General features: G+C 42.1%; 1 protein-coding gene across 1 annotated transcript; it reads right to left on the reverse strand.

Moving 5' to 3' along the window:
- Positions 1-11,346: 11,346 nt before the first annotated feature.
- LOC144394819 (proenkephalin-A-like) lies at positions 11,347-15,205 on the reverse strand. The gene is made up of 3 exons (XM_078098045.1): positions 14,957-15,205; positions 14,565-14,717; positions 11,347-12,165 (listed from the first exon to the last, which is right to left on the reverse strand). Exons 2-3 carry the CDS (start codon positions 14,712-14,714, stop codon positions 11,572-11,574), a joined length of 744 nt encoding a protein of 247 aa, XP_077954171.1. The 5' UTR covers positions 14,715-14,717; positions 14,957-15,205; the 3' UTR covers positions 11,347-11,571.
- Positions 15,206-23,188: the final 7,983 nt, after the last annotated feature.

Here is a 23,188-nt window from a genome sequence, read left to right on the forward strand (position 1 = left end):
ATAATAGATTGTTTATAACCAGGGGGCGTAGTCACACCCCTTTCTGGACTTTGGTTTTGATCATTGCATCCAACTTACTCAAAAAGCTTTTTTTTAGTTGAAACAACAATCTCTTTAAAGACCAGTTAACTGTGACTTGTGTCTCATTCCACATGGTTTGGCCCACATCCTGAAAATAGCACTCCCTCTCTAATTAGTGAGCCGGTACAAAAGCAGAAGATTCACACCACTTTAGATGAAAGTGCAAACAAAGGCAGAAGCTTGCAGGACACGTGTGACCGACACGACGGGTACTTTGGGGTGTTGGCTTCTTATTCTCGCCACTGATTTGGCAACAATTTCCCTTCTCTTAATCCCCAGACATTTGTTAATCTCCCTTGGTAAGCAAGTATCAGGTGATCCACAAAGAGACTACAAAGACCAACATAAATAGAGATGAAAATGAGCTGCACAGAGACTCACAACCACCACGGAATGACAAACAACAAGAAATCTTAAATGTATTTACCGGCTTAATGACTAACAATGAATTGTTTTATATTTAGACATGAGAATAAGTACACCACCCTTGCAGCACAGCTGTCTTTTTGTAAGGCACTGGGCTCTGCGCTGTGCTATTTTATATTTTTGTTATTTTTAAGGTTTTTTATTATCTAGTCTCATCTCGATCCTGAGTCCCAAAAGAAGTTTGATCGATTCATTGATTTTACTGTACGTGTGTCTTGCTCCCATGTAGGAGATGTGGTGGAGGCCTTTTACATGTCATCGTGTCCCAGAGGCCTATTGTCTCATAATCCACAGACAGGGCCATAGCTACAAAGATGTCTTAGATATTCTGAGCTATGAAATTCTGAGAAGTGAAACCCATTCCAAAGTATTTTGAACCTCAATTCTATTGTGGAACCAGCTTCCACTTTGAGTCTGGGGGGCAGATTCGGTCAGCTCTTTTAGATAAGCTTAACATTTTTTGATAGTTAGGGCTGGCTCAGGTTAGCCTGGACCAGCCCTTAGTTAAGCTGCTATAGGCTTAGACTGCCGGGGGACTTCTTAGGACACACCGAGCTCCTCTCACGCTCTCACTCTCTCTTTCTACAATAATCCACGTTTTATTAATGCACATCACTAAGTCAGCTTCTTCTTTTTTGTGCTTTCTCGCCTCGCTGGTCTCCGTAGATCGTGGTTCCATCTGGAACTGAAAGAACTGATTTATTCATAATTGAAATTTCGGTTTTGACCAGAAATTGGGATTGGACCTATTAGTTTCAGCTTCATTCCACCACATGAACCACATTCCACCTCCGTTTGGTCACGGAGATGAGCGGTTTGAGTGGAGACGGTAACGAGCGCTTGATCGATTTATAATCTACGTACTCAATAGAACGATGCTATTGTGTCGCCACACAGCTAGCACACGGCTAAACCTCACACAATTTTGCCTAAAACTCCCAACAGCAAAGCATGTTAAGTCTGTTCCTCCCGCCCGTTGGACAGGTCAAAGTTCACTTTTAAGTTTCCAACAAGGCTGAGAAGAGGTCTAAGAAGTCCGCTGGAACAAGTGCTACAATAACCAAAACGTGACAGCTAGCTTACAAAAGGATTAAAGACACGGATTCCTTTTCCAATTCAGGTTACGTTTCCAATGTTAAAGGTTACTTTCAATAGACACACTTAATTTATTAGTGGGGACAGAGCTCATTAAGCCTTTTCAAAACACAAGAACTCATCACATCACATGATGCTATGTCCATACACCGTGTTAGTTTGAAAAGAAAGTTGGCATCACAAGGACTTCATGCTCGGTTACATTATGCGTAACTATGTTTTGATTGAACAGTTAATAAAAAGTGATATTTGTGGTGGTGGCTGATCTCATCTTTCCTAATCCAAACTTGATGGCAAGATAGGAATTAATATTCATTTTTAATGATGATAATTAATCTCTTGTACAGGTTCCAGATGCTATGGGAAGAGAGCTGACTGATTGATTTATAAGATATGTTCAGATCTTATCAATAGAATTCCGAGGACAAAATGTGTGTGTGTGTTCCTGAGGCAGAGAGAGAGAGAACGTGTGAATTATCTGGGCTTTCTTAAGATATCCAGCCACCCATCCATCGTCAAACCTTTGAACTGTGAAAGGAAGTCAGAGAACCTGGAGAGAACCCACGCAGACACGGGGAGAACATGCAGACTCCACACTGAAAGTGGAGTCGAACCCAAGACCTTCTTGCTGTGAGGCGACAGTGCTAATAACCACACCACCGTGCCGCCCATAGGAAGATTTATACATGAGAAATCCTTATAAACAATTTCACCACAAAACGCAAATGCAAGCAACTTACTGTCATTTACTACTATCTACTGTAATTTGTTTTAATAGAATATTAATGTATATTGCATTACTCAATTTGATACTGGAATATGTACATTTTATGGTAATTGTACTTTATATACTAGTATATTACCCCTGAGGGTAAAGCAATCTGCTACTTTTGTATGTAATTCCGCACAATGACAAAGAAACGTAGAGCATTCATGTACAGTACAATATTAACAGTTTTTACTAATTGTAAAAAATTGTTTACTAATTGTCTTCAAACATATACAGTATATACAGCTGACTCTGTAGGACGAATAATACTTGGAACATTTGTATTGCAAAAGCGAAGAGGTACTGAATGTTTAAAAGACAAATAAATAATGACAGTGACACGGGATTTGACTAACTCTCTTCTTCTTCGTCTTGGAGAAAAACGTTTGCTTTTCCAGGTCTCCACTTCCTTTTGAACATCATCACATTGCTAAACAGCAGTTCTGCAGTCGGCTGATTAGTATCACATATTCATTATAGTTATCACTATGGTTAAAAGAAAGGAATCAACTCTTCATTTACATGCAAACTGTTATGAAATACTGTAAGGATGCTGTTGTAAATCCACTGAAAAATGTACAGCAATTCGTTATATTGTGTACAAGGTTTTTCTTTTTTTATTAACTTATGGAAATCCAATGGGAAGTCTGCTCCTCAATGCAGGATGACATCCCTGAATGTGACACTCTACACACTACAGACATACATGGTTTCTTTTTACCGGCGCATGGCTTTATGCGGTTTACATCATCTGTCCAAAATACCATCCCTTAACTATTTCATCCTGCTAGATATTAGGGGGAAATTGTCATAATTGGCTGTGAGATTCTAGATTCCTGTCCAAAGAGCTCTTATGTGGTCACGGTGACCTTTGACCTTCGACATCTAATCAGTTCATCCAGATGGGTGTTTGTGCTAAATGTGAAGAATTTCCTCCAGTTGTTCCTGAGATCTCACGTAGCGGTGAGGTGTGTGAGCGCCACTTCTTCAGGCTGGAGATGATGGATTCATTCCACAGCTCCCCAAGTGTCCCGTGTCATGAGACCCATTGATGATGCTTATTAGCAAGCTCACATTAATACTATTTGTTCTACTTGCCTATATGTAATATGTTTCTGAAGATTTCTCATAAGATGACGTCTCGTTCGCATAACTATATCAATTAGTTAAAATAGTCCCAATTTAATGGGCTTTAATGGGAGTTTTCATGAATAAAACCAAATGAGCCCTCCTTCATCAAGTCATAAAGATAAGTGATTAGATTTGACTAAAACAGGGCCAGGGAACGGGTGTGGATTCAAGGCTTCTAATATTACACCACGTCATAATAAAAAGAATGGATGAATGATAACGTATATTATGTTTCCTTATCTATTCCTTTTATAATTCCACTTTTATTATTATTGCGTAGGGAAAAGAGGGGGACAAGCCAAGGAGTATTTTTTTTAGAAGTGATGGTAAAAGTACCAGGCATGAAAAGAAGTTTTATGGTAAAAGGAAAAGAAAAGGAAGATGTGACATTGTTTACTTCACATTAAATCAAATGCACACTGGCGTGTTAAAGGCGTTGTCACTCTTGCATCAGTCCCATCTGTGTTGGTGGGATTTCACAGACAATAGAAACAATGTACCAGTCTTTGAAAACACATTCTCACACCAGTGTGTCAAATGCTCTGAGTACCACATCACCATTAAAACCCCTGAACTTGCTCTTTGCTCCCATTGAGGATGCTGTTGGAAAAACTTCAATAATGTCTTGTCTGTATTGCTTTTAACGACAGCGAGTCAGAGCTCTCTGAACAGAGACACATTGTGACTCAGGTCAGCTGGTTTAAAGAAGCATCACTCTCCAGATTATCTGTTGGGGACTCAAGTGTATGTCCTAGGGTATAGGCCAAGATGAGCTCCACTGAGGTTAACAGCACAGCTCTGGGGTTGACCCCCTCTGTTATGGTATGTGTTATCTCCAGCTATACATTTAATAATAATTAATCTTCCTGTGAGTGGAGTGACAACATCCAAACCGGCCCGTTGTTTTTCGTGGGTTCAATATGTACGCGTTTTCGAGGTGATCTGCGTCCCCACGGGAAACGTATATCACATTACCATTAACGTACACTGGGCATGTGCGTTACGGCGTGGAAAGGTAGGAGTTGATATACACACTGCGGTCGGTTTAGCTGGGAGCAGTAACGTGGTTGGACTGTAACAAATCAGTGAAGGACACGTCACGTCAGCGTGAACATTATTTGGGGAGTATGAGTACTTCAAAGTACACATTGACAATAAACCAGAGCTAAGACCTTTTAAGTCTTCTAGGAGAAGGGTCAGAGCCGTCTCTATTTCTTAGGAGACTGAGGCCCTTCAACATATGCTGGACAATATGGAGATGGTGGATGCTACCCTGCTTGTGCGGTGGGGCCGCAGGCCGAGGGTATTATGGACGCCAATAAACTCAACAAAGTGATCCACAATCCCCCCCAAAAAGGGGGAAGCTGCACTCCCTCACTGCGTGGTCAGATAGAAGGATGCTGTCCAAGCTACGTATCATCTTGGACATGTCTGCCACCAACTCCATCTTCATTGTAAGACCAATTCCACCAAGATGCGCTACAGGGCAGCACCGGAAGTCGTTCCTGCCTGTGTCCTTCAACCTATATGACCTCATCATTTTGCTTTGCAGCAAGTATGTGGCTCAGAGTTCGGGAGTCTTTCAATCAGGAGATTGGTGGATTTCATCCACAACTTTTCTTGTCTATTTAGATGGTTTGTTGTGCAAGACACAGCTGAGTTTTTTCACCTCAGCCAATATGAAGATAAACAACGTAACTTATTGCCCTTTATTGCTGAGATTACTCACTTGGTCCAGACTAATCGAACCAAACTAAACTACTAAACTACCGAAACACTTCATGTCAAAGAAAAAAGCATGTTACAATGCACACAATATTGATTAGAATCTGACTTGCCTTATTCCAAGATCCCTGTGAATGAATAATTCAAATTTGAACCAGAGATTATATAAGTACGTTCTCCTACTGGGGCTTACTGGCTGTGCCAATTTTTGGTTGTAGCGCAGAGATTCAATGTTCATTTGCTCCAAACTAACCAAAATATTGTCTCAGAAAAGTACATTTTCCCAAAAAGTAAAAAGCATTGTGAAGTGTCAAAGCAATTTTGGTTGTTAAAGATGAAAAAACGTGGAGAAATGAATAAACAGGTAAATAACCGGATCATGCAACGCAGCAGGATGAACTAAATCACGGAAGTAACAATCACAGCAGAATGAATTAAACCCACACTGCTATGAGACCCCCGCCCCCCCCCCCCCCCCCCCCCCCAACCACACACACAGCATGGTGATCTCTATCTGGAGGATTGATGTTGTTATGCAGTCTAATTGAACTGAAAGGCTTTTATTTTCCACCCGAGTGGATCTGGATGATCTCCCATTTCACAGCTGAAAGCTAAAATACAGCAAGGTGCAGAGAGATGAGGAGAAAGAGAGTCAATTATAATCTGGGAATGAAAAACCTCTGTCTCCATCTGATGTTTGGAGCAGAATCAAAACAAAATCGAAGCTTCATTCTGTTTCTGCAAGACAACGCCTTTTAAAATCAAACCTTTCACACCACATTGTTTTTGTTGTAACGATCACTGTGCTTTTAATCCACTATGTAGCAGTGTGTTGATGAAGAGTTGATCAAAGCATTTAAATAACCAGAACTCTTTGGAGTCATTAAGATGCCTTCAACATTTAGCCGCAGCCGTCCAACTGAAAACAACAAATATTTGTTTTTTTCTTTTCTTGACAAAAATAAGATGAAAACTGAACAATAATTTGAAAGAAGTAGGAATATGTACTTAGACGGGCTCATTCATCAGTAGATCACTTACTGTAGCTCATCAGTAGTGGAACACTATCCTGGTGCAGAGGTGATTTAGTACATTCACCTGTTGGGTTTCAGTAATATCCTGTACTGGTTGTTGTTGCAGACTAAATTCCCTATAATCCGCCGAGAATATATATATAACTATATAACCCTAACCCTATATATATATATATGTAGTTGTACAGCCACGAATAGACACACAGATTTTCTTTATTCCATTGCTAAAACACTAAGCCTACATGTGAAACAAATGTTTTTGTTAATAATTTGTTGATAATTTATCTATTTCTTTTTTTGAAGACTCTAAACACATTCAAAACACATGTAAGGGGGGTGGAGGAGGAAAAGGTGGAGGAGGAGGAAGCGTAACCACCATCATTTCAGATGGAATTGGAGCGACTGTCCTTGTTCACAGGTTCCCTGTGGCCTCTACAATCAGGACATCGTGAGGAGAGGAAAAGGTTTATTCTGGTTATCCTCAGTATACATTCACATTTAGTTTATTGTTTACAGATGTTTCATACTTGAGGATAGAAAGAATAAAACATTTCTTACCATACAATATTCTGTTATCCTGTTTTTGTTTAATGTTTTCCTTTGTTAAATTAATATAAGTCACTCAGCACCCATCGGGCAAGAGACGGGGAACACCCGGACGGGTCGGCAGTCAATCAGGTGGCTGACGCAGAGATCGACCGACACTCTCACATACACAGACCTGCAGGCTGTGTGGGGTCCCTTGGGGGTCGGGGGTATGATGGGGGGTTTTGGAGCCGTTATCAATATTACTTCTGGCATAAATTATTGTGATTAGTAGGAGCTTTCTCATCATAATTCTGCTTACTGCTGTCGTTTTATGAATTATTGATATCAAATGCATTGGATGTATTATAACTAGTTGTTGCAAGAAGAAGACTGACTTTAGTGCATGCAGATTTTACTTCTTTCTTGATTTTAAACATTGTAAAGATGACTTTATGGTCTCAATCTCTAGTTCAAGTCTTCTTGAACACAGCATGTTCATTTAGTAAACGAGGGTCCATTTAGAGAGAATGAGCCGTAAAGCAGGGCGGAGCTGCTGTGATTGACAGGACGCTACAGCTGATCTTCCACCGTCATTTCTATGCATCTGTTGCAAAATGACAACACCACGGCAATGCTTGTATTCCAAGATGTGAGCGGTGATGCAGTGAACACGTCCACTTCTTATATTCATTCTACTGAGCTGCTGTATTGACCCAGAAAAATGAATTATTTGACCCAACCCCAATGTTCTTGTTTGTGGAGTTTGAGCTCTCGTAACGTCTGTGACAGTTTATAGCTGTTACACATGAAATCAAAGGAATGGAAGCAAAGCTTATACAACACACAAACATTTCAATTCGCCATTGAAGCTGTTTTGACAAAATTGAGTTTTGGGTCGGACAGTGCTCAGGTTTATACTTTGTATAATCACGTGAGACGTTACCCCACAAGCTGTGCTTGGATGGGTGATGATGTCACTGACATAAAAGATGTCACTCATTATTTATCATGAAGCATGAAGTAAGTGTGTCATCGGACAGATGGAGGGAGATGTGCACACAACTATTATTTGATCAAATGAATATTAAGTGAGGGATTCAGGTAGTCTTATAACAGGGGATTGTGGCTGTGAAGGATGATGTGCAAAGGGACATTTAGTTGTAAAAGAATTTTTCACTTGATTAAAAATGAAATGACTTATTCATATTTCTAATTTGGTATGATAATAGTTATGGATATGATGTAACTGGTAGTAAGGAAATCAAAATGAGCTGTTTATCTCCAAGTATGCAGGGAGTTCTCGTCACGGAGTCCTACATGTGGCAGCACTTTGTTTCTAGTGTAGAAATGAAACTCCCTGTTTTTTGCGTTTTTGCGCAATGTGGTGTGCGCTCATCATTACGTCCCATCAAATTCTACACACTTGGCCTTTGAAGGCAGTCTCTGTCTACAAGTATGTGCGTGCAGCCGGATGCAGCAAACATAACTGCCCAGAGTGGGATCCTCACTCATCTGGCCTGCAAACATCACAGTCCCAAGAGGCCTAATGTGGAGTACGGGGTACTAAGAGGGTTTCACATTTCTGAAGAGCTTTGTGCATGACATTATGTCTTGAGCTTGGCAAGTATGCTGACCGCTTCTACTCATTCATCGTTGACTATGATTATTGAATTGGCATTTCCGCTATAAAACTTTTTAAATTGTCAAAATGGTATATTGATTTGCCCGGCACCCTCTTGAACTCGCCTCACATTTTCACATGAATAGACATCGTTATTGCTCACCATATGGATTTTATGCATCCAATTATTTCCAAGATACATAAGTGTTTCCTCTAGCCCAAAATATGAAGAGATGATTGAGCACTCAATAGAAGCTGTCATAGATTACTGCAATCGCTGAGTACTGAGGACTGAATGTAGTCACGGGCGCCGATCAATACACAACAAATCAACAATATCTGCAAGTCAACAAATTCAAGGCAAAATGCTGCAGAACATTCCTGGTGTGCTATGAAGGAGGAGGACGGAACACAGCAGGGATCGCATTTGTGCATTTGTAAATTTTACTTTTTGTCGGGCATTAAAGAAAAACACTCACCAAAAAATGTCCATTCTTTTCTCTCTCAGACTCGATATCATTTTGGTTTGGGTCATTGACTCAATTGAAGCACCATTCTCAAAGCACACTTTTCTCCACAGGATTAATATATCCACTGAGAAATGAAGAGGTGCAACACATTGGACTGGAGACTAGTGCTGTGGCAAGGTAGAAACATGTACTTGATTAATTGAGTTTTCTGTGATAGACAGCAATTAATCACATTATGAGCCAAAAAAATAAATATAACAAGCACTCTTGGAGCAACAATATTGTGACATACAGTAAATAAATCTTTTTTTTCTGAAACATTTGTCTTTAATCAGGGAATAGCATAAACCGTCTACGTTCAGTAGTAAGGGTCCCTGTCAGCGGACTGCAGGGGACGTCTTAGTCTGTAAAGCCTGTGGATTTCCTTTGGACACTTCTGAAAGTGTTTTTTCAAGAGAAATTGTCGGGATCCCTGATCCTTCGAGTTCGTTGATGAGAAGAATCACGACACGTTAATCAATTAAAGTTAAAAAGATTAACATTTACTTAGAAGAGAAAAAGATTACATGAGCGATTCTCTGCACATATATGTGGAGACTCTAACGCTACGCGGCCCAAGCTGTACCAAAAGAGTCCGACTCGAGTCCGTTCTAATAAGGCTGAGCTACTTCCCCCTAAGACCTGAGCTACTTCCCCTAAAGCCGGGGTCACACTGGTTCCAAGTCGCACAACGTGTTGTTTGTCGTCAGGCTGCCGGGGTCAATCAAGGGGTGAAGTCTGGTTTGGCTTATTGACTTCTCCTACTCCGTCGGTCAAGCACAGGTCAACACATCCTGTTTGACACTTCTGTCTCCTATTATTGAGCGCCTGTACTTGTCATCTAATTTAAGCGTATAAGCTTTAGCTAAAGTAAATACATAGTACATCCCACAAAAAAAAAAACACTTTGTGTTTCAATTTGAGCAGTTTCACAATGACGCAATTAACCTTTAACATCCACTTTTTTATCCATTCCTCCACATTTTGTTTTCCTGCACGCCGCATCCAAAGTAGTCTGCCGAAGTTTCACCCCACTGGTGGTTTGGGTAGCTGGTCGGATGGCATCAATGCTTTGTAACTTGTGGTACTTCAGGCTTGTAGTACTGCAGTGAGACCATTCCAGTTTATAGTGGTTACCAATAGTGTTGCTATTATCAACTACGCCGTCTGGTAGAGAGTTGAAATAAAAATGTCCATTAAAAGTGCAGTACCTTTCTCGATTTCTCGGTTTATGTGTTCAGCAGTGTTAAGCCCCTCCCGATGCTCAAAAAAACGCATGATAAAATCATTGTCAGAGTTAATGGACTGTTACGTTATTGTATTTATAACGCGTTAACGTGCCCAGCCCTACTCAACACCAAGTCAAGTTAGTAGAGACTAGTGGCGTAGTCTCATAGAATAAAATATGTTGTCCCAGATTAGATACTCACCGCATGACTTGGTGCATTTTTACCGCTGGGAGCTCACCTTTAAGGATACTGGAAGATGACAAGAGGCTGACGTCTATCCATCCATCCATCCATACTCCTCATCTATTTATGCAGTGTAACCTCTAACCATGAATACATAAAAAAACCTCACCCTAATCACCAACCTTAAACCATGTTAAACCGAAATCGACTCTAAAATACTTTGTCACATTGTCGGTTACAGTATCTGCCACAGGTCACTCTAAGCGTTCATTCAGCACGACACTCACAAGCATCCTTCTCCACGGTCTCTCACTCTTCTGTTAGGTCATGCCTAGGGTCCAGTACATGGGTAGTAGTAGTAGTACCGGTCCAGCTCCCGAAGAATATCTCTAGTTCAAAGGCCACTCTGTGAAGACGGCAGCCGAGAGGTTAGCTGGTGATTCTGGACTTCTAGTATGCTAATTATTTGGAAAGTATGTACAAACAGTAGAAGCATTCTCTGTGTAGGTATGAAGGCTCAGTTTAAGCTAAATTCCAGGTGATTATAGACAAATGAACTTTATGAATATAATATTCTGTTTCTGCTTGTAGGCCCTGTAGAATGCTAAACAGTGCTCCTATTAGCTTGTGAACATAGTGGACGTTTAAGTTAATGGTTGAGCTCGGGTAGGTTGGGGTAATGTTCTATCACTTTAAGCCCTTTCCCATTTTGATTACTGTTTTTATATTTGACACATTGTTAATATAAAAACATGTTGATGAAAGTAGCATCTTTAATTAAGAGTCAGTTGTAATATCGGTTCAGGTGTCATGTCCAACTAATTATAAAACCTGCAAAACAAGGCTTATCGTCTCTTACTTACTTACCCTCTTGCTTTTGATAAAGTGGCCGTTTTATGGAGAAGACAGAAGCAATGTTGATACACTCAGATATTCTAAAAGAGCCTTTCATTGAGACTTCCCCGCTTCTAAAATATAGAGTTACGTTATTTTAAATCATACCCGGACCAACACACCTTGATCAACAAACCAGTTTAATAAATAATACATCAGGAAAAAGAAACAGACCAAAAAAAGTTCACATCTGAACAACGCGTGTTTATCTTTTTTTGTCATTACAGGAACAATTAAACCAACGAAGTAAGCAGTAGCACGTCATACAAAGCAGAGTGAGCAAGTCCAGATTACGAGGTGGTGGTAAGAGGGATGGGTAGGGATGAAGGGTTCTAACTGTGGCGGTCTAGTCCATGAAACCCCCGTACCTCTTCTGCAACTCGCTGCCGCTCTCCCAGGCTCGTTTCAACATCCCCCCGCTCTTGCTGCTGTCCACCAGCCACTCGGGCCTGCCCACGCGTCTCATGAATCCTCCGTAGCGCTTCTTGAGGCCGCGGCCCAACACCGCCTCCAACAGGTCGCCCTGGGCCACCCCTCCCCCGGCCCGGCGCATGAAGCCCCCGTACCTCTTCACCGCATCCCCTCCCGGACCTTCGCCGCCCTGCTCCGGCGCGGCGTTGAGAATCTTTAAGATCTCCAGGCGAACGCTCTCTTCTTCGTCTTGGTTCCCGGGATCCTCCAGTAGCCCCTCCTGAGAGGGGGAGCGGCGAGACATGAAGCCGCCGTAGCGCTTCATGAAGCCGCCGTACTTCTTGGCCAGCAGGTGCTGTGGTGATGGGGAGTCGTCCTCGTCGGCCGTCGCTTCGTCCGAGGCCTCCTGGTCCTGTGGTTGAAGGGGGTCGGCATTCAAAGGAATGTTGTGTTCTTCCTCTATAAGGAAGTCCCGGCACAGGCGGAGCTTCTGGGTGTCCAACCCACCCTTGCACTCTAGTGAGCAGGTCTGGAAAAAAAAAGTGATCTTTGTGACTCTTCACAATCTTTTCAATACAGTGTTTGAAATATCAATAATTCAGTCAATACGGTTTCATCACTTTTTTGATTTGATTTGTTTTGAAGCGGGGTTACATGGCACTCATTCATTTTGAGTGGTTGGAGTCCATTTAACCGATCTACCAATGCATTCTCCGGTTTACCTTAATGCGAGACGGACATTCTAACCAGACCCGATTGAGGAAGCCACAGTAATTTAACCTCACCGAATACGGGAATAATACAGGTCACCAGTTTTGCAACTTCTGTTTGTACAAACTTCTCCTTTGCTCAGTGACTTCCCAGATTCAGTATATTCAGTTGATATTAAATATGAATTTGTCTTGCTTTTTTGTTTTTTTCCCATTATCTCCCATTATCTCCATTATATCTATTATCTAGTGAATATTCCAGAAAGCTGCATTTACGTAGCTGCCTATGATCCTGTGTGCAGGACAAGCGCTTTGAAGATGGATGGATGGGTAATCCATCTTCATTAGGGGACATTACACTGCTTTTGTGTTTTCTAACAAAACATGTCTACACTTTTTAAAAATTCATTTTTCTCATAGGTTGGTTTTAAAATGCAACAGGTCACTGGTCAGGTAACAGGTTCTGCCCAACTACAATATGGGAATGAGTGCGTATTGTGAAGTCATGCTGATCGCGATGCAGAGCTCCACACCAGCATTGGTCACGTCCATTGGTGCCGACTGGCCGGTTCCTTTTGAACCGAGAAAAATCAGTCAACTTGAGCTCTCTTTCTCCAAAACACATGCAGCAGTCTGCAGCTCACATATCGATACAGTATCCTATTATCCTATTTATTTAGTCGAAGCCCGCCCTCCCATTAAAGCTGTGGGCCCCCCCAGTCATCCAACAGGGACCTGGGGGCTGCATACTGGCCGCATACTGGTCCCCGCCTCATATGCGTCATTGGGTTTCACTCGTTTGATGGAGGAGGGATTCTCGCTGAGCTTTCAGCGCTGCTGGCTTGTGAAGACAGAATTAATGAACGGGAAAATTGAATTGAGGACATATTGGCACCCGGGGGCTTGGAGGGTGGTGGATTAGCAGCCTCTGGTGGTCATGGTGGGAAGTTTACAACAACGAATGTTTGTATCAATCGGGAAAAAGGGAGAGCAACAACCAAACGTGGACACATTACTGGGCTTAAGATCAAAATTTCCTCTTCCCCTCCTAACAATCACAGCTTTGAGTAGTGTTGAAGCATTTAGGGAAAAAATTCATTGAACTAAATCCACATGTCAGTGAATGTCAAGGCATTTCCAAATAATTTAGTGTATGTTGTATGGATGAAAACGCTCTTAGTTGTTGAAAATTAAGGAATTATAAATGTGTACACTTTGATCCTTCAACACACAATTGCTCTTGTTTTAGAGAATGAAAAATTGTAGTTACTATTTTTAAGCAAGACTTTTTAAATCTTCCCATTAAATGAATTTACATCGATTAAATAAAAATGTTGATATCGCTTTTTCAGAAAATCCACTGAAATATAAAGTAGGAGAAGATAGAATAGAGAGCAAAGGTTTTGTGAAGTAAGAGACGGAGGAAGGAAGAGGAAAGAAGAATGGATGGACACCCGACCAGTTTCTATAGTATTATCTTGAAACCTGCAGAACCATATCACCATGATTACAGCCACGGGTAGCATGACCAGAGGGGGGGGGTCAAATTGGAAAAGATGATGGTGAAGAAAGGGAGAGGAGGGATGGAAATCAGAGGGCGAGAGAAAAGTAGAAAGTAATAAAATAGGGGGCTAAGCCCTTCAATGAAATGACAGCAGTAACAAAGTATTTTTGTAAAGGCGTATGCGACAGTATCGTCATCATTAAACGCATCTAATAACTGAGGACACGACAATGAAGATATCAAGAGGGGAGGAGGGGAGACATGAAAGAGCAGCGGAGGAACGACTAAACGGAATGGATCAAAGGGAGAAAGTGTCGGGAAAATATCCAAATATAGTGATAAATATTCCATCCATCCATCTTTAACCGCTTATCTGGGGTCGTGTGCGGGGGCAACAGCTCCAGCAGGGGACCCCAAACTTCCCTTTCTAAATATTTGGCTTCATATATAACAGGAGCAGCCCTGGGCTAATATTAGTTATCCACTGGACTTATTATAACTTATGAATAATTCTAATATGACTTCAAAAGGAGGAGAAACCAAACTACTGGGCTTTTCAACCACACCCCCTTAGTTTATTTGTTTTCATGTATTTATTCATGATCGCATGTACTATATGCAGGACACCAGACTGGCCCCACTGACATGATCATGTTTGGTCTAAAGGTTTATTAGAAATAAACCCACTTCATGGGAATGAAGTAGTGACATTACCGGGGAGGAGAAACCAGACTGCTGTGCCAGCAGACGGTAAACGCACAGAGCGCACTCCTTCCCGCACTCCGTTCCCACCACCTGAGACACGCACGCGCCCAGAACCAGAACCAGAATCCACACGCAGCTGCTGTGTGCGGGGGCGGCCATCGACTACAGAGAAATGATACAAAGCAGAAACTTCATCAGATTAGTAACATTATTCTCCTTTGTTGCTTCAATAAATAAAATGTTTAACATTTAAATTGTTATTTAAACTTATTTTTGTTTCTGTCCCAACTGCTACTGTGTAAAATCCATCATGTGAATACATGTTCCACATGCTGTGATCGTAACCCGGCAGCAGTAAAAGTCCGCGCGGTAGAAAGTTGCGCGAGTCGCTCGCCTCTCACCTCGGTGTTGTTTCACGCGCTACAGGAGCTGTTGCGCGCGGTCCTCTTCAGCGCGTGGCGGCAAAGCTGGAAGCTGACGGGTGGCGCGGAGCTCCCCGCTGTGAAAAGGGTCACAGCTCAGTCAGTTGGAGGAACTAGGAAGGCGTCTCTTTCTGGGTAAACGTTACCGGACCGCGGCGCTCAGGCGGGGAAAAAAAGCAGTCGTTACCCCGTTAAACTCGCGTGCGCAGTCCGCTCAGAGTGCTCGGTGAAGCGCTCCGGCACCGCGGCTTGTTAAAGTAGTTTGTGCGCATACGTCACCGGGGATAATGGGGAGGGGGTGGAGGGGTTAATAAGCGTGACGATGTGACGTGACAGCAACCCCCCCCCCCCCACACACACACACACACACGCCCACACACCTGTTTCTAATGTCATGCAATGTGTAGGAATACAATTTAATTTCAGCATATGTGTTTGTTTTTGTGTCATTGTGTGCTTTGCATGTGTGTGTGTGTGTGTGTGTGAGAGAGAGAGAATGTAGATGGATCAACACACACACAAGCCTCGCTGTTGTTGTCGAGTCAGTACAAGCAGGGTTCATGGATTATTATTTCATATTAAATCCAATATTCTCTCCTGACCAAAGCGACTCGTTCATTTTTTTGTGGGGGGCGTTGGGGGTTGATATCTGATCTGAAATTGGGAAATTCTTCATGTGCTACATGAGCTCAGTGCGTCTGTAAAGCTTGCGGTGAAACCAAGCGACTGTCTATAAACCTGCAGTGGGAGTTCTTAGTGGCTGCAGCAGGATTGGAATGGGAGGTGTGCCCAAGACGGTCAACAATTTAAGACATTTTCAAACCTCACACGGTCTGCCCATTTCGTATCAGGTGAAGTCATTATATGGGGGCAATTTTTCCCATAACTAGAAAGGCACAATTACAACCCAGCCAACAAAAACCGTGATCTATTGTTGTTTGCGACGCATATCGTTTGTGCTGCTCAGCTGTCCAGAGATGTTTACGGTAAAAATGTTGTATGGGTGGAGGTTCTGTGTGGAGCAGCTCTGCTTCTGCTATTATTGGTTTTGATAAACTGTCACGAACTGGAGGAAACCGCCACTACAGCATTTGAACAGTACTCCCGACACATGGTCTAAACCACTTATCAATAAAACCTCATCGATGACGATGGATATCGCCGTGGAAAGTAAGTTGTCAGTAGCACATTAAGTCATGCATTGTATTCACATGCAATGTGAGCAAATACTTGTTTGTTTGTGTGGTAATGTTGCAGCTCAAAACACACGTGGCTGCGTCACCTGTTTGCCAACGTTATTCTTCTCGTGGTCTTCATATATGACCTGAATCCATTGGGTTCTTGAGCCTTCTAAGCCTGGGACGCCATGTGAATTGTGTGGAACTGTGCAGCTGACTACAGCACATTCTGAGTATTGAGTCTGCTTCATGGTGTTAGCTAGAGGTTTGCAAGAAGGAAGTTGAGTGCTTGGGGGGCGTGTTGGGGGGGATGTGGTGAAGGGAGGCCAAGGCGCGTAACGGCCTTCTGCTTGGTTCTACTTAGACCAAACAAGTTGTATTAAATAATATTGTTTCATTACAGGAATCATAAAGAAAGTTTTTTCCAGCGTTGCTAAACATGCCAGACAGCCACATTAATGTGTAGAATATACATGTAGAAAAAGTGGGATTTTCATAATATGACCCCTTTAAGATAAGAGAGCTTTATTGATCCTGTGGGAATTTGCCAAACAAAAAAGTAGGAAAGATTTCCAATTTTCCTGCCTGATGAAAATACATTGAGTGTTAATTAGCCAAATAAAAACAAAGATGTTCCATAAGGAGTAAAAACTAAATGAGGAAAAACTGAATGTTGAAGATAATAAATAGTAAGTCAACACTAGGTTCCTCCTGATCCGCCTCCATCTAATATACATGACTGGTTGTACAAAGAGGATAGGCCGAATGACGGGACAAGGGGAAGTATCACAGGAAATTTAATATTTAATTAACACCTGAAAGCGTAATTTCCTGGAATGCAGAGCCTTCAAACACAACCTGCACTTTTCACATTATAGTATAGTTTATATTGCACTATTATATGACAGTGTTTCCAACAGGATTTTATAAAACTGTTGTGGGTGGATCACCGGAGAGGGCCTAGGGCACGGTCCCATGGCCGCAAAGGTTGTAGACTGTAAAGTTAACTGCATCAATCAGGGGCACTTTGCGAGCGAAAAGAAGACGGTAGATCGTTCCAAGACAAGTTGCTGTTATCACTGCTTATCACCAACAAGGACAGTGGCGTCGGGAGCCCGGTCCCCACAAGTATAAAAGTAGGGCTGCAGCTGCTCCCCCTGTACCGTCACCCCGACGCCTATGGACACGGCCCAAAACCAATACAACACTGGGATTCATGAGTGACTGGGTGAGTTCACAATCAGGATCTCACACAGGGGAAGCTGATCGTGTCTATTTCTTTCAGGTGCAGAGACGGTGCCCATCACAGATCAAATATATTGAGAGGGAAGAAAGTGGCCCCAGCTGACATGAGATATGGGAGCCCAGCATGATGGTGCCAGTGGTAGGGAAGCCGGCTGTGGTTGCTGAAAGAAGGCGGCAGCAGGCGCTGGCCCCAGTGTACGAGAATGAACAAGGTTTCACTGCTCAGAGCATTTAAACGTCAAGCTGATAGTGTAAAGTAGTGCGGCAGTTGCACTCACTGGATGAGCCAGGATGGAACGAAGTGGCCTCGAGTCAAGACAGAAATCATCGTAGGTAGATGGCGCATTCAAGTGCTCACATGTTGGTCCCACTTGAGGAGCGGGGAAGTTATTGTTCCGACTTTTTTGTTGTTATGAGCTTTAAGTTGTGATGTGGAAATAACATGTACGCTAGAAAAATATCGCTTTCTAGGCTCTTTCCTGTTTTTTGTAAAGACTGAAGAAAAGGGTAGAAAACCGAGGCGAGACATTTGTACAATTACACCAACACTACATAAATGCCCTATAGATCATTCTGTATGATCATATGGAGTTTACATGTAGTGGGGTGCTAAATTGTTGAATTTGATTTGTTTTATCTTTTAGTGGGGCCGGTAATGATAGCTGTCTCACATTCATGTAGAATGCTGTAGAAGGGGACGCTTTATTTGCAAAGAGTATCGGTAGTTGGAAGGGAGTAGGAGAATTGTTGTAACAGGCTTTCTGTAAATTGTCTTATCCTATTTCCTTTGGTGACAAACTCGGTGGGGATGGACGGCATTGTTTTGACTTGCCCGTTTCACTCTTCTGAACTTCTTTTTAAATTACTGTTGGACACAATAACAGGAAGGCCGTAGTCAAAAGATGACAATACTGAGCTATTAAGCATGCAAGTCTTGACCGTATCCACTGGAATGGGTCTTCATGCAGGCATTATCACATGGGCAGAGACCACACACACACACACACACACACAGCCTTGTTTTCCTCTTATAGAAGCCCCACCTTACAGCTTATCTCCCTGACTCAGAAAGCTGTTATTATTGGTGAAGGTATAACAAAGACCAGCTTTTTAATTAACAAAGGTGTTCTGCTAACATCGCCACGTACGGTGACTGTTTGTCACCATAACTGTTTGTAGCCTCAATAAAGATTAACCTGCCTCCCCAGTCATGAGCTGTGTGTGTCTGTGGGTGGGTGTATTCATGTGAGCATCTCCTTGCGTGTGAGAAATTTGAAAAAGAAAAACAAAGACCAGAGTAAATTTCTAATTTTATTGAGGCTGCTGGAACTGGCAGGAGATAATAAGACCTTTTTTTTCTTCCTTCAACTTTTTCCTTTAGGGGAAAACACATGTATCTAAACTTTTTATATCTTTGTAATCATATGGAAGAGATTCAGTTATTAAGTGTTATACAATGTATACAGTTTCAATCAAAATTATTCAACCCCCCATTGCACAATAGGTTTATTGGCAAAATATACAATTTCTCAGCTGTTTGCAATAAACAAATTACACAAGAATTGTTTAAGTAGTTTAATCAAAACTAATAGTACGAAGGTTTTGTCCAAATTCAATACAAAATGCTACTTTTAATGACTTTAATGAATTTACTGCAGTCTCAAAATGATTCAACCCCTTCATGACAAGCATCTTCAGTACTTTGTAGAGCACCCTTTTGCTGTTATGACCTGCTGCAAACGTGATGCATAGCTAGACACCAGCTTCTGAGAGCGTTCCTGAGGAATCGTAGCCCATTCCTCATGGGCAATGGCCTCCAGTTCAGTAATATTCTTTGGTGTGCGTTTTGCAACCGCCTTCTTCAAATCCCACCAGAGATTTTCGATGGGGTTCAAGTCAGGCGACTGTGACGGCCACTCTAGAATCTTCCATTTCTTCTTCTGAAACCAAGCCTTGGTGGACTTTGAGTTATGCTTGGGGTCATTGTCCTGTTGGAAGGTCCAATGACGCCCAAGTTTCAGCTTCATCACAGACGGCATGCCGTTTTTTTCCGAAGATTTCCTGATATTTGACTGAATCCATCGTGCCCTCCACACGCTGCAGGTTTCCAGTGCCAGAGGCAGCAAAGCAGCCCCAGAGCATCACTGAGCCACCGCCATGCTTCACTGTAGGCAGGGTGTTCTTTTCAGCATATGCTTCATTCTTCTTCCTCCAGACATAGCACTGATCCATAGGCCCGAATAGTTCCAGTTTTGTCTCATCGCTCCACAGAACAGAATTCCAAAACAAAAAACGGTGGCTTATTTATGTGGTTTTCAGCATATTGGAGCCGACTTTTCTTGCGCTTTTGGGTCAGTAGTGGTGTGCGTCTTGGAGTCCGGGCATGGAACCCTTCAGTGTTTAGTATGCGCCTTACTGTGCAAACTGAAACCTCAGTGCCTGCTGCCACCAAGTCTTGCTGCAGGTTTTTTTAGTCACTCGAGGGTTTTTTGACCACTTGCCTCCTCAGGAATCTGGGGGGAGCCGCTGATAGCTTCCTCTTTCTGCCACGTCCAGGTAGTGTAGCCACTGTTCCTTCAACTTTGAACTTGCGAACTATGCTTCCAACTGTATTTCTAGGGACATTCAGTGCTTTTGCTATCTTTTTGTATCCCTTTCCTTGTTTGTGCAAGGCAATGATCCGCTTCTCTTATTGGACAATTCTTTTGACTTCTTTTGACATATTTCTAACATGCAATCAAAGGTCACTCTCAACAAACCTTAAGCCAGACCAGGTATTTATGTGTTCTATCTCAAGCACACCTGAAGTAATGAATTAGTTGCACCAGGTGTGCTTGATACAGGGAGTTGAATCATTTCAAAGTACTGAAGATGCTTGTCATGAAGGGGTTGAATCATTTTGAGACTGCAATAAATTTATTAAGTCATTAAAAGTAGCATTTTGTGTTGAATTTGGATAAAACCTTTGTAATATTAGTTTCATTAAACTACTTAAACAATTATTGTGTAATTAGTTTATTGCAAACAGATGAGAAATTGTATATTTTGCCAATAAACTTGTGCAATGGGGGGTTGAATAATTTTGATTGTACAACCTTTTCATATGTGCATGCATAAGTGTTTCAGATAGATACGTATAAAAACATGTATAAATATATATATAAAATATGTATAAAGTATATATGCGTGTGTGTTTTCTCATATGTATGTGTAAGTGTTTCAGTATGTACAGTATAATGTTTTATATATGCGTGTGCATAGGTTTAGAGTATGTATGTATGTGTGTTTCAGTATTGATTGAGAGAGCGTTTTAATAGTGAATATAAGAGTCTCTCCGTTAATGGGTCATAGCTTCTCTGTTTTGAATTAATTGCATTTTAATATATATATTATTAAAAAAAAAATTCTAAAGTAAGTATACATTACCCCCTTTTCCACTTTCCACTTTATTAATTTTTTTACTAAAAATAAAATACCAATCATAATAACTTCATTTCTGTGTAAAAACAATAAGTGCAAGCAACTTGGAGTGTCTCTTGGCTGTCCATACTGCTTGTGATGCTTGTAATGTTTTGTGCTGTTGTTGTGGTGGTCTGCTACAGCAGTGGAGGCCTGTTAAAGCTGTAACAGACTTTTATCCGCTTTACACTAGTCACAAATCCGTCCATTCTTGGCACAACGCAACGTTACTCATTTCTTATCTTTTTCTCTTACTCGTTCCGTGTCGCTCTGTGTTTCCCCCTCTCTTCATGCCGCCATGAAGAGAGGCTCCCTCCTGCTAAGTTTGAAGTAAGTTTACCTGCTTCTTAGTTGTATTTAATTCCGTGAATAATGATTTGAAATCACTTGGATGTGCTCCAATTTTACAACTGTAGAGGACGCTTTCCTATTGATTGAGTGAGAGTGAGTGGAGCAGGCCACGGAACTCCAGACGTCCAGTCCAGTCCATGTTACCTCATCTGTCAATGGAATAAAGAGGAGCAGAGACAAAATTTTGGTTTGAGCAGCGAGGAGCCTGAACTATCATGAGCAGCTGAGTTAACATAATGGCTGGTTGGTACTGTGAGTCCTACTGTTACTGTTGACTAACAATCTACAAAAATACCCAAGATTGAAGGCCAGCAGCGTGGAGTGGACGGAGCTGCCATATGACTGCAGGGTGGAGATGGCAGTGTAGTCTGCCTAAGACGTCCCAGAGTTGCTGGTGCAGAAAGAGTACGGGACACAGCGTTCTTCCTTTTTGCCTGCGGAGTTCCGGAGGATTCGTCGAGACAATACAATTGGCTTAAGAAAACTGTGCAGAATCTGGTTGGTTGATTTAAAGTGAACACCTGAGAAAATATCAATGAAATGGACTGGAAAGATAGCCATCCTGATTGAACTTACGCATGACCTTGATAGAAGTTATGTTGAACTCCCCATCAATACAAGGGTAGAAAAAAAAGATCCATCACTCCAAAACATGCATTTTTTTTAGTATGACTATAGATTTCCTACATAAAAGGGGTTAGCTAGAGGCATTCCAAGCATATGGTGGTGGTGTGACCAAATCATGAAAAATGTAGTCCTTTGGTACCAATGTTATATTCTCTCGTTAGATGGTTTATTTGCTACACAAAGATGTGCGTTGGTATTCCTCACATTACATCTGTCGAATGTAGCAGAAGGGAGCTTATTACTGAAGCCTCCTGCCCGTAACTATCAAGCACCTGCCAGCCAATGACAGGAGAGGGGGTCTCCCATAAATACGGTGGGGATTCCTGGGGCTTCAATCTAACGTCATACAAAGAGTTGCGTTTCTGGTCGGACGTCCACGTCAGGTGCAGGCCATCTGACGGGTTCCCTTGTTCTGCAAGGGCGTCGTACCCGCGGGCTTGTCAGTGAGTTGCGTGTAACTCAGGTTTATTGTAATATGGAGTCCCATTAACAACTGTGATTTGTTACTTAGCCACCGGTAGCAGCTTTGTTGGCTTCCTACAGCCTTCTGGAGCAGATGACTACTGCCTGATCGGTGGGTACGTTCCTTTCACGAGTCTCTGTCATTGACGTGTTTACCCCATTGATTTTACGTTATATTCGACCGCAGGGGACCGCTACTCACGTGTGAGTGCGTGTGTGGGTGTGGGTGTCATACACGTGCGAACGGGGTGCCTCCTCTCTTCTGTTTGGGATCCTTACCTGTGCTGGGCCCCCCTCACCATCGGTAAGCCACAGCCCTACACTTGTTTCAAACGTGTTACACCGTGAGCTAGGTTGAATCCTCAGGTGAAATCCCCGAGGTGGCGTTGCAAGACCTGATAAACTTTTATCTTATATTTTATCGTAGTCTGAATTCGATATATGTAAAAAGCGCTACAATTGCCACACAATCACCAGTTGTAATACCAACCATACAAATTGTGCATAAAAAACAATGTATCGGAGCAGAGATCTATGGAGATTCCTACCTGAATGCATCAAGTACCTCCTGAACCTCCAGGATTTCCTGAATGTGCATCAATGGGCAATCCAGTCCCAGAGGCCTCATGATGAGTTAGACTAAAATAGCTTGGGCATGCTAAGCAGGATCCAGGTGATTTTCAAACATTATTCCATTTCAGCCGTAATTGGAGTGGAAGTACTTCGGCCTTTGAAGGTTTCTTTATTAATTACTAATGCCATTAGAACACAATTTCACAGTCAAATAACTTTCCCCATATGTTGCTACTAGGCCATGTCCCATTGGTTTATAAAATTGTTCATGTAGTGTTATCTGCATTGGCAGGAGACACAGATAAAACCCATTGAG

This window comes from Gasterosteus aculeatus, unplaced genomic scaffold (assembly GCF_964276395.1).
Source record: "Gasterosteus aculeatus unplaced genomic scaffold, fGasAcu3.hap1.1 HAP1_SCAFFOLD_58, whole genome shotgun sequence".
Taxonomy (NCBI): domain Eukaryota; kingdom Metazoa; phylum Chordata; class Actinopteri; order Perciformes; family Gasterosteidae; genus Gasterosteus; species Gasterosteus aculeatus.

Bases quoted from the DNA above. Each gene is read 5' to 3' on its own strand.
- LOC144394819 (XM_078098045.1), bottom strand. From the start codon at position 14,714: ATGGCCGCCCCCGCACACAGCAGCTGCGTGTGGATTCTGGTTCTGGTT. The intron at 12,166-14,564 runs GTAATGTCACTA...TTTTTTTTCCAG, and splicing joins AGTCTGGTTTCTCCTCCCCG to ACCTGCTCACTAGAGTGCAA.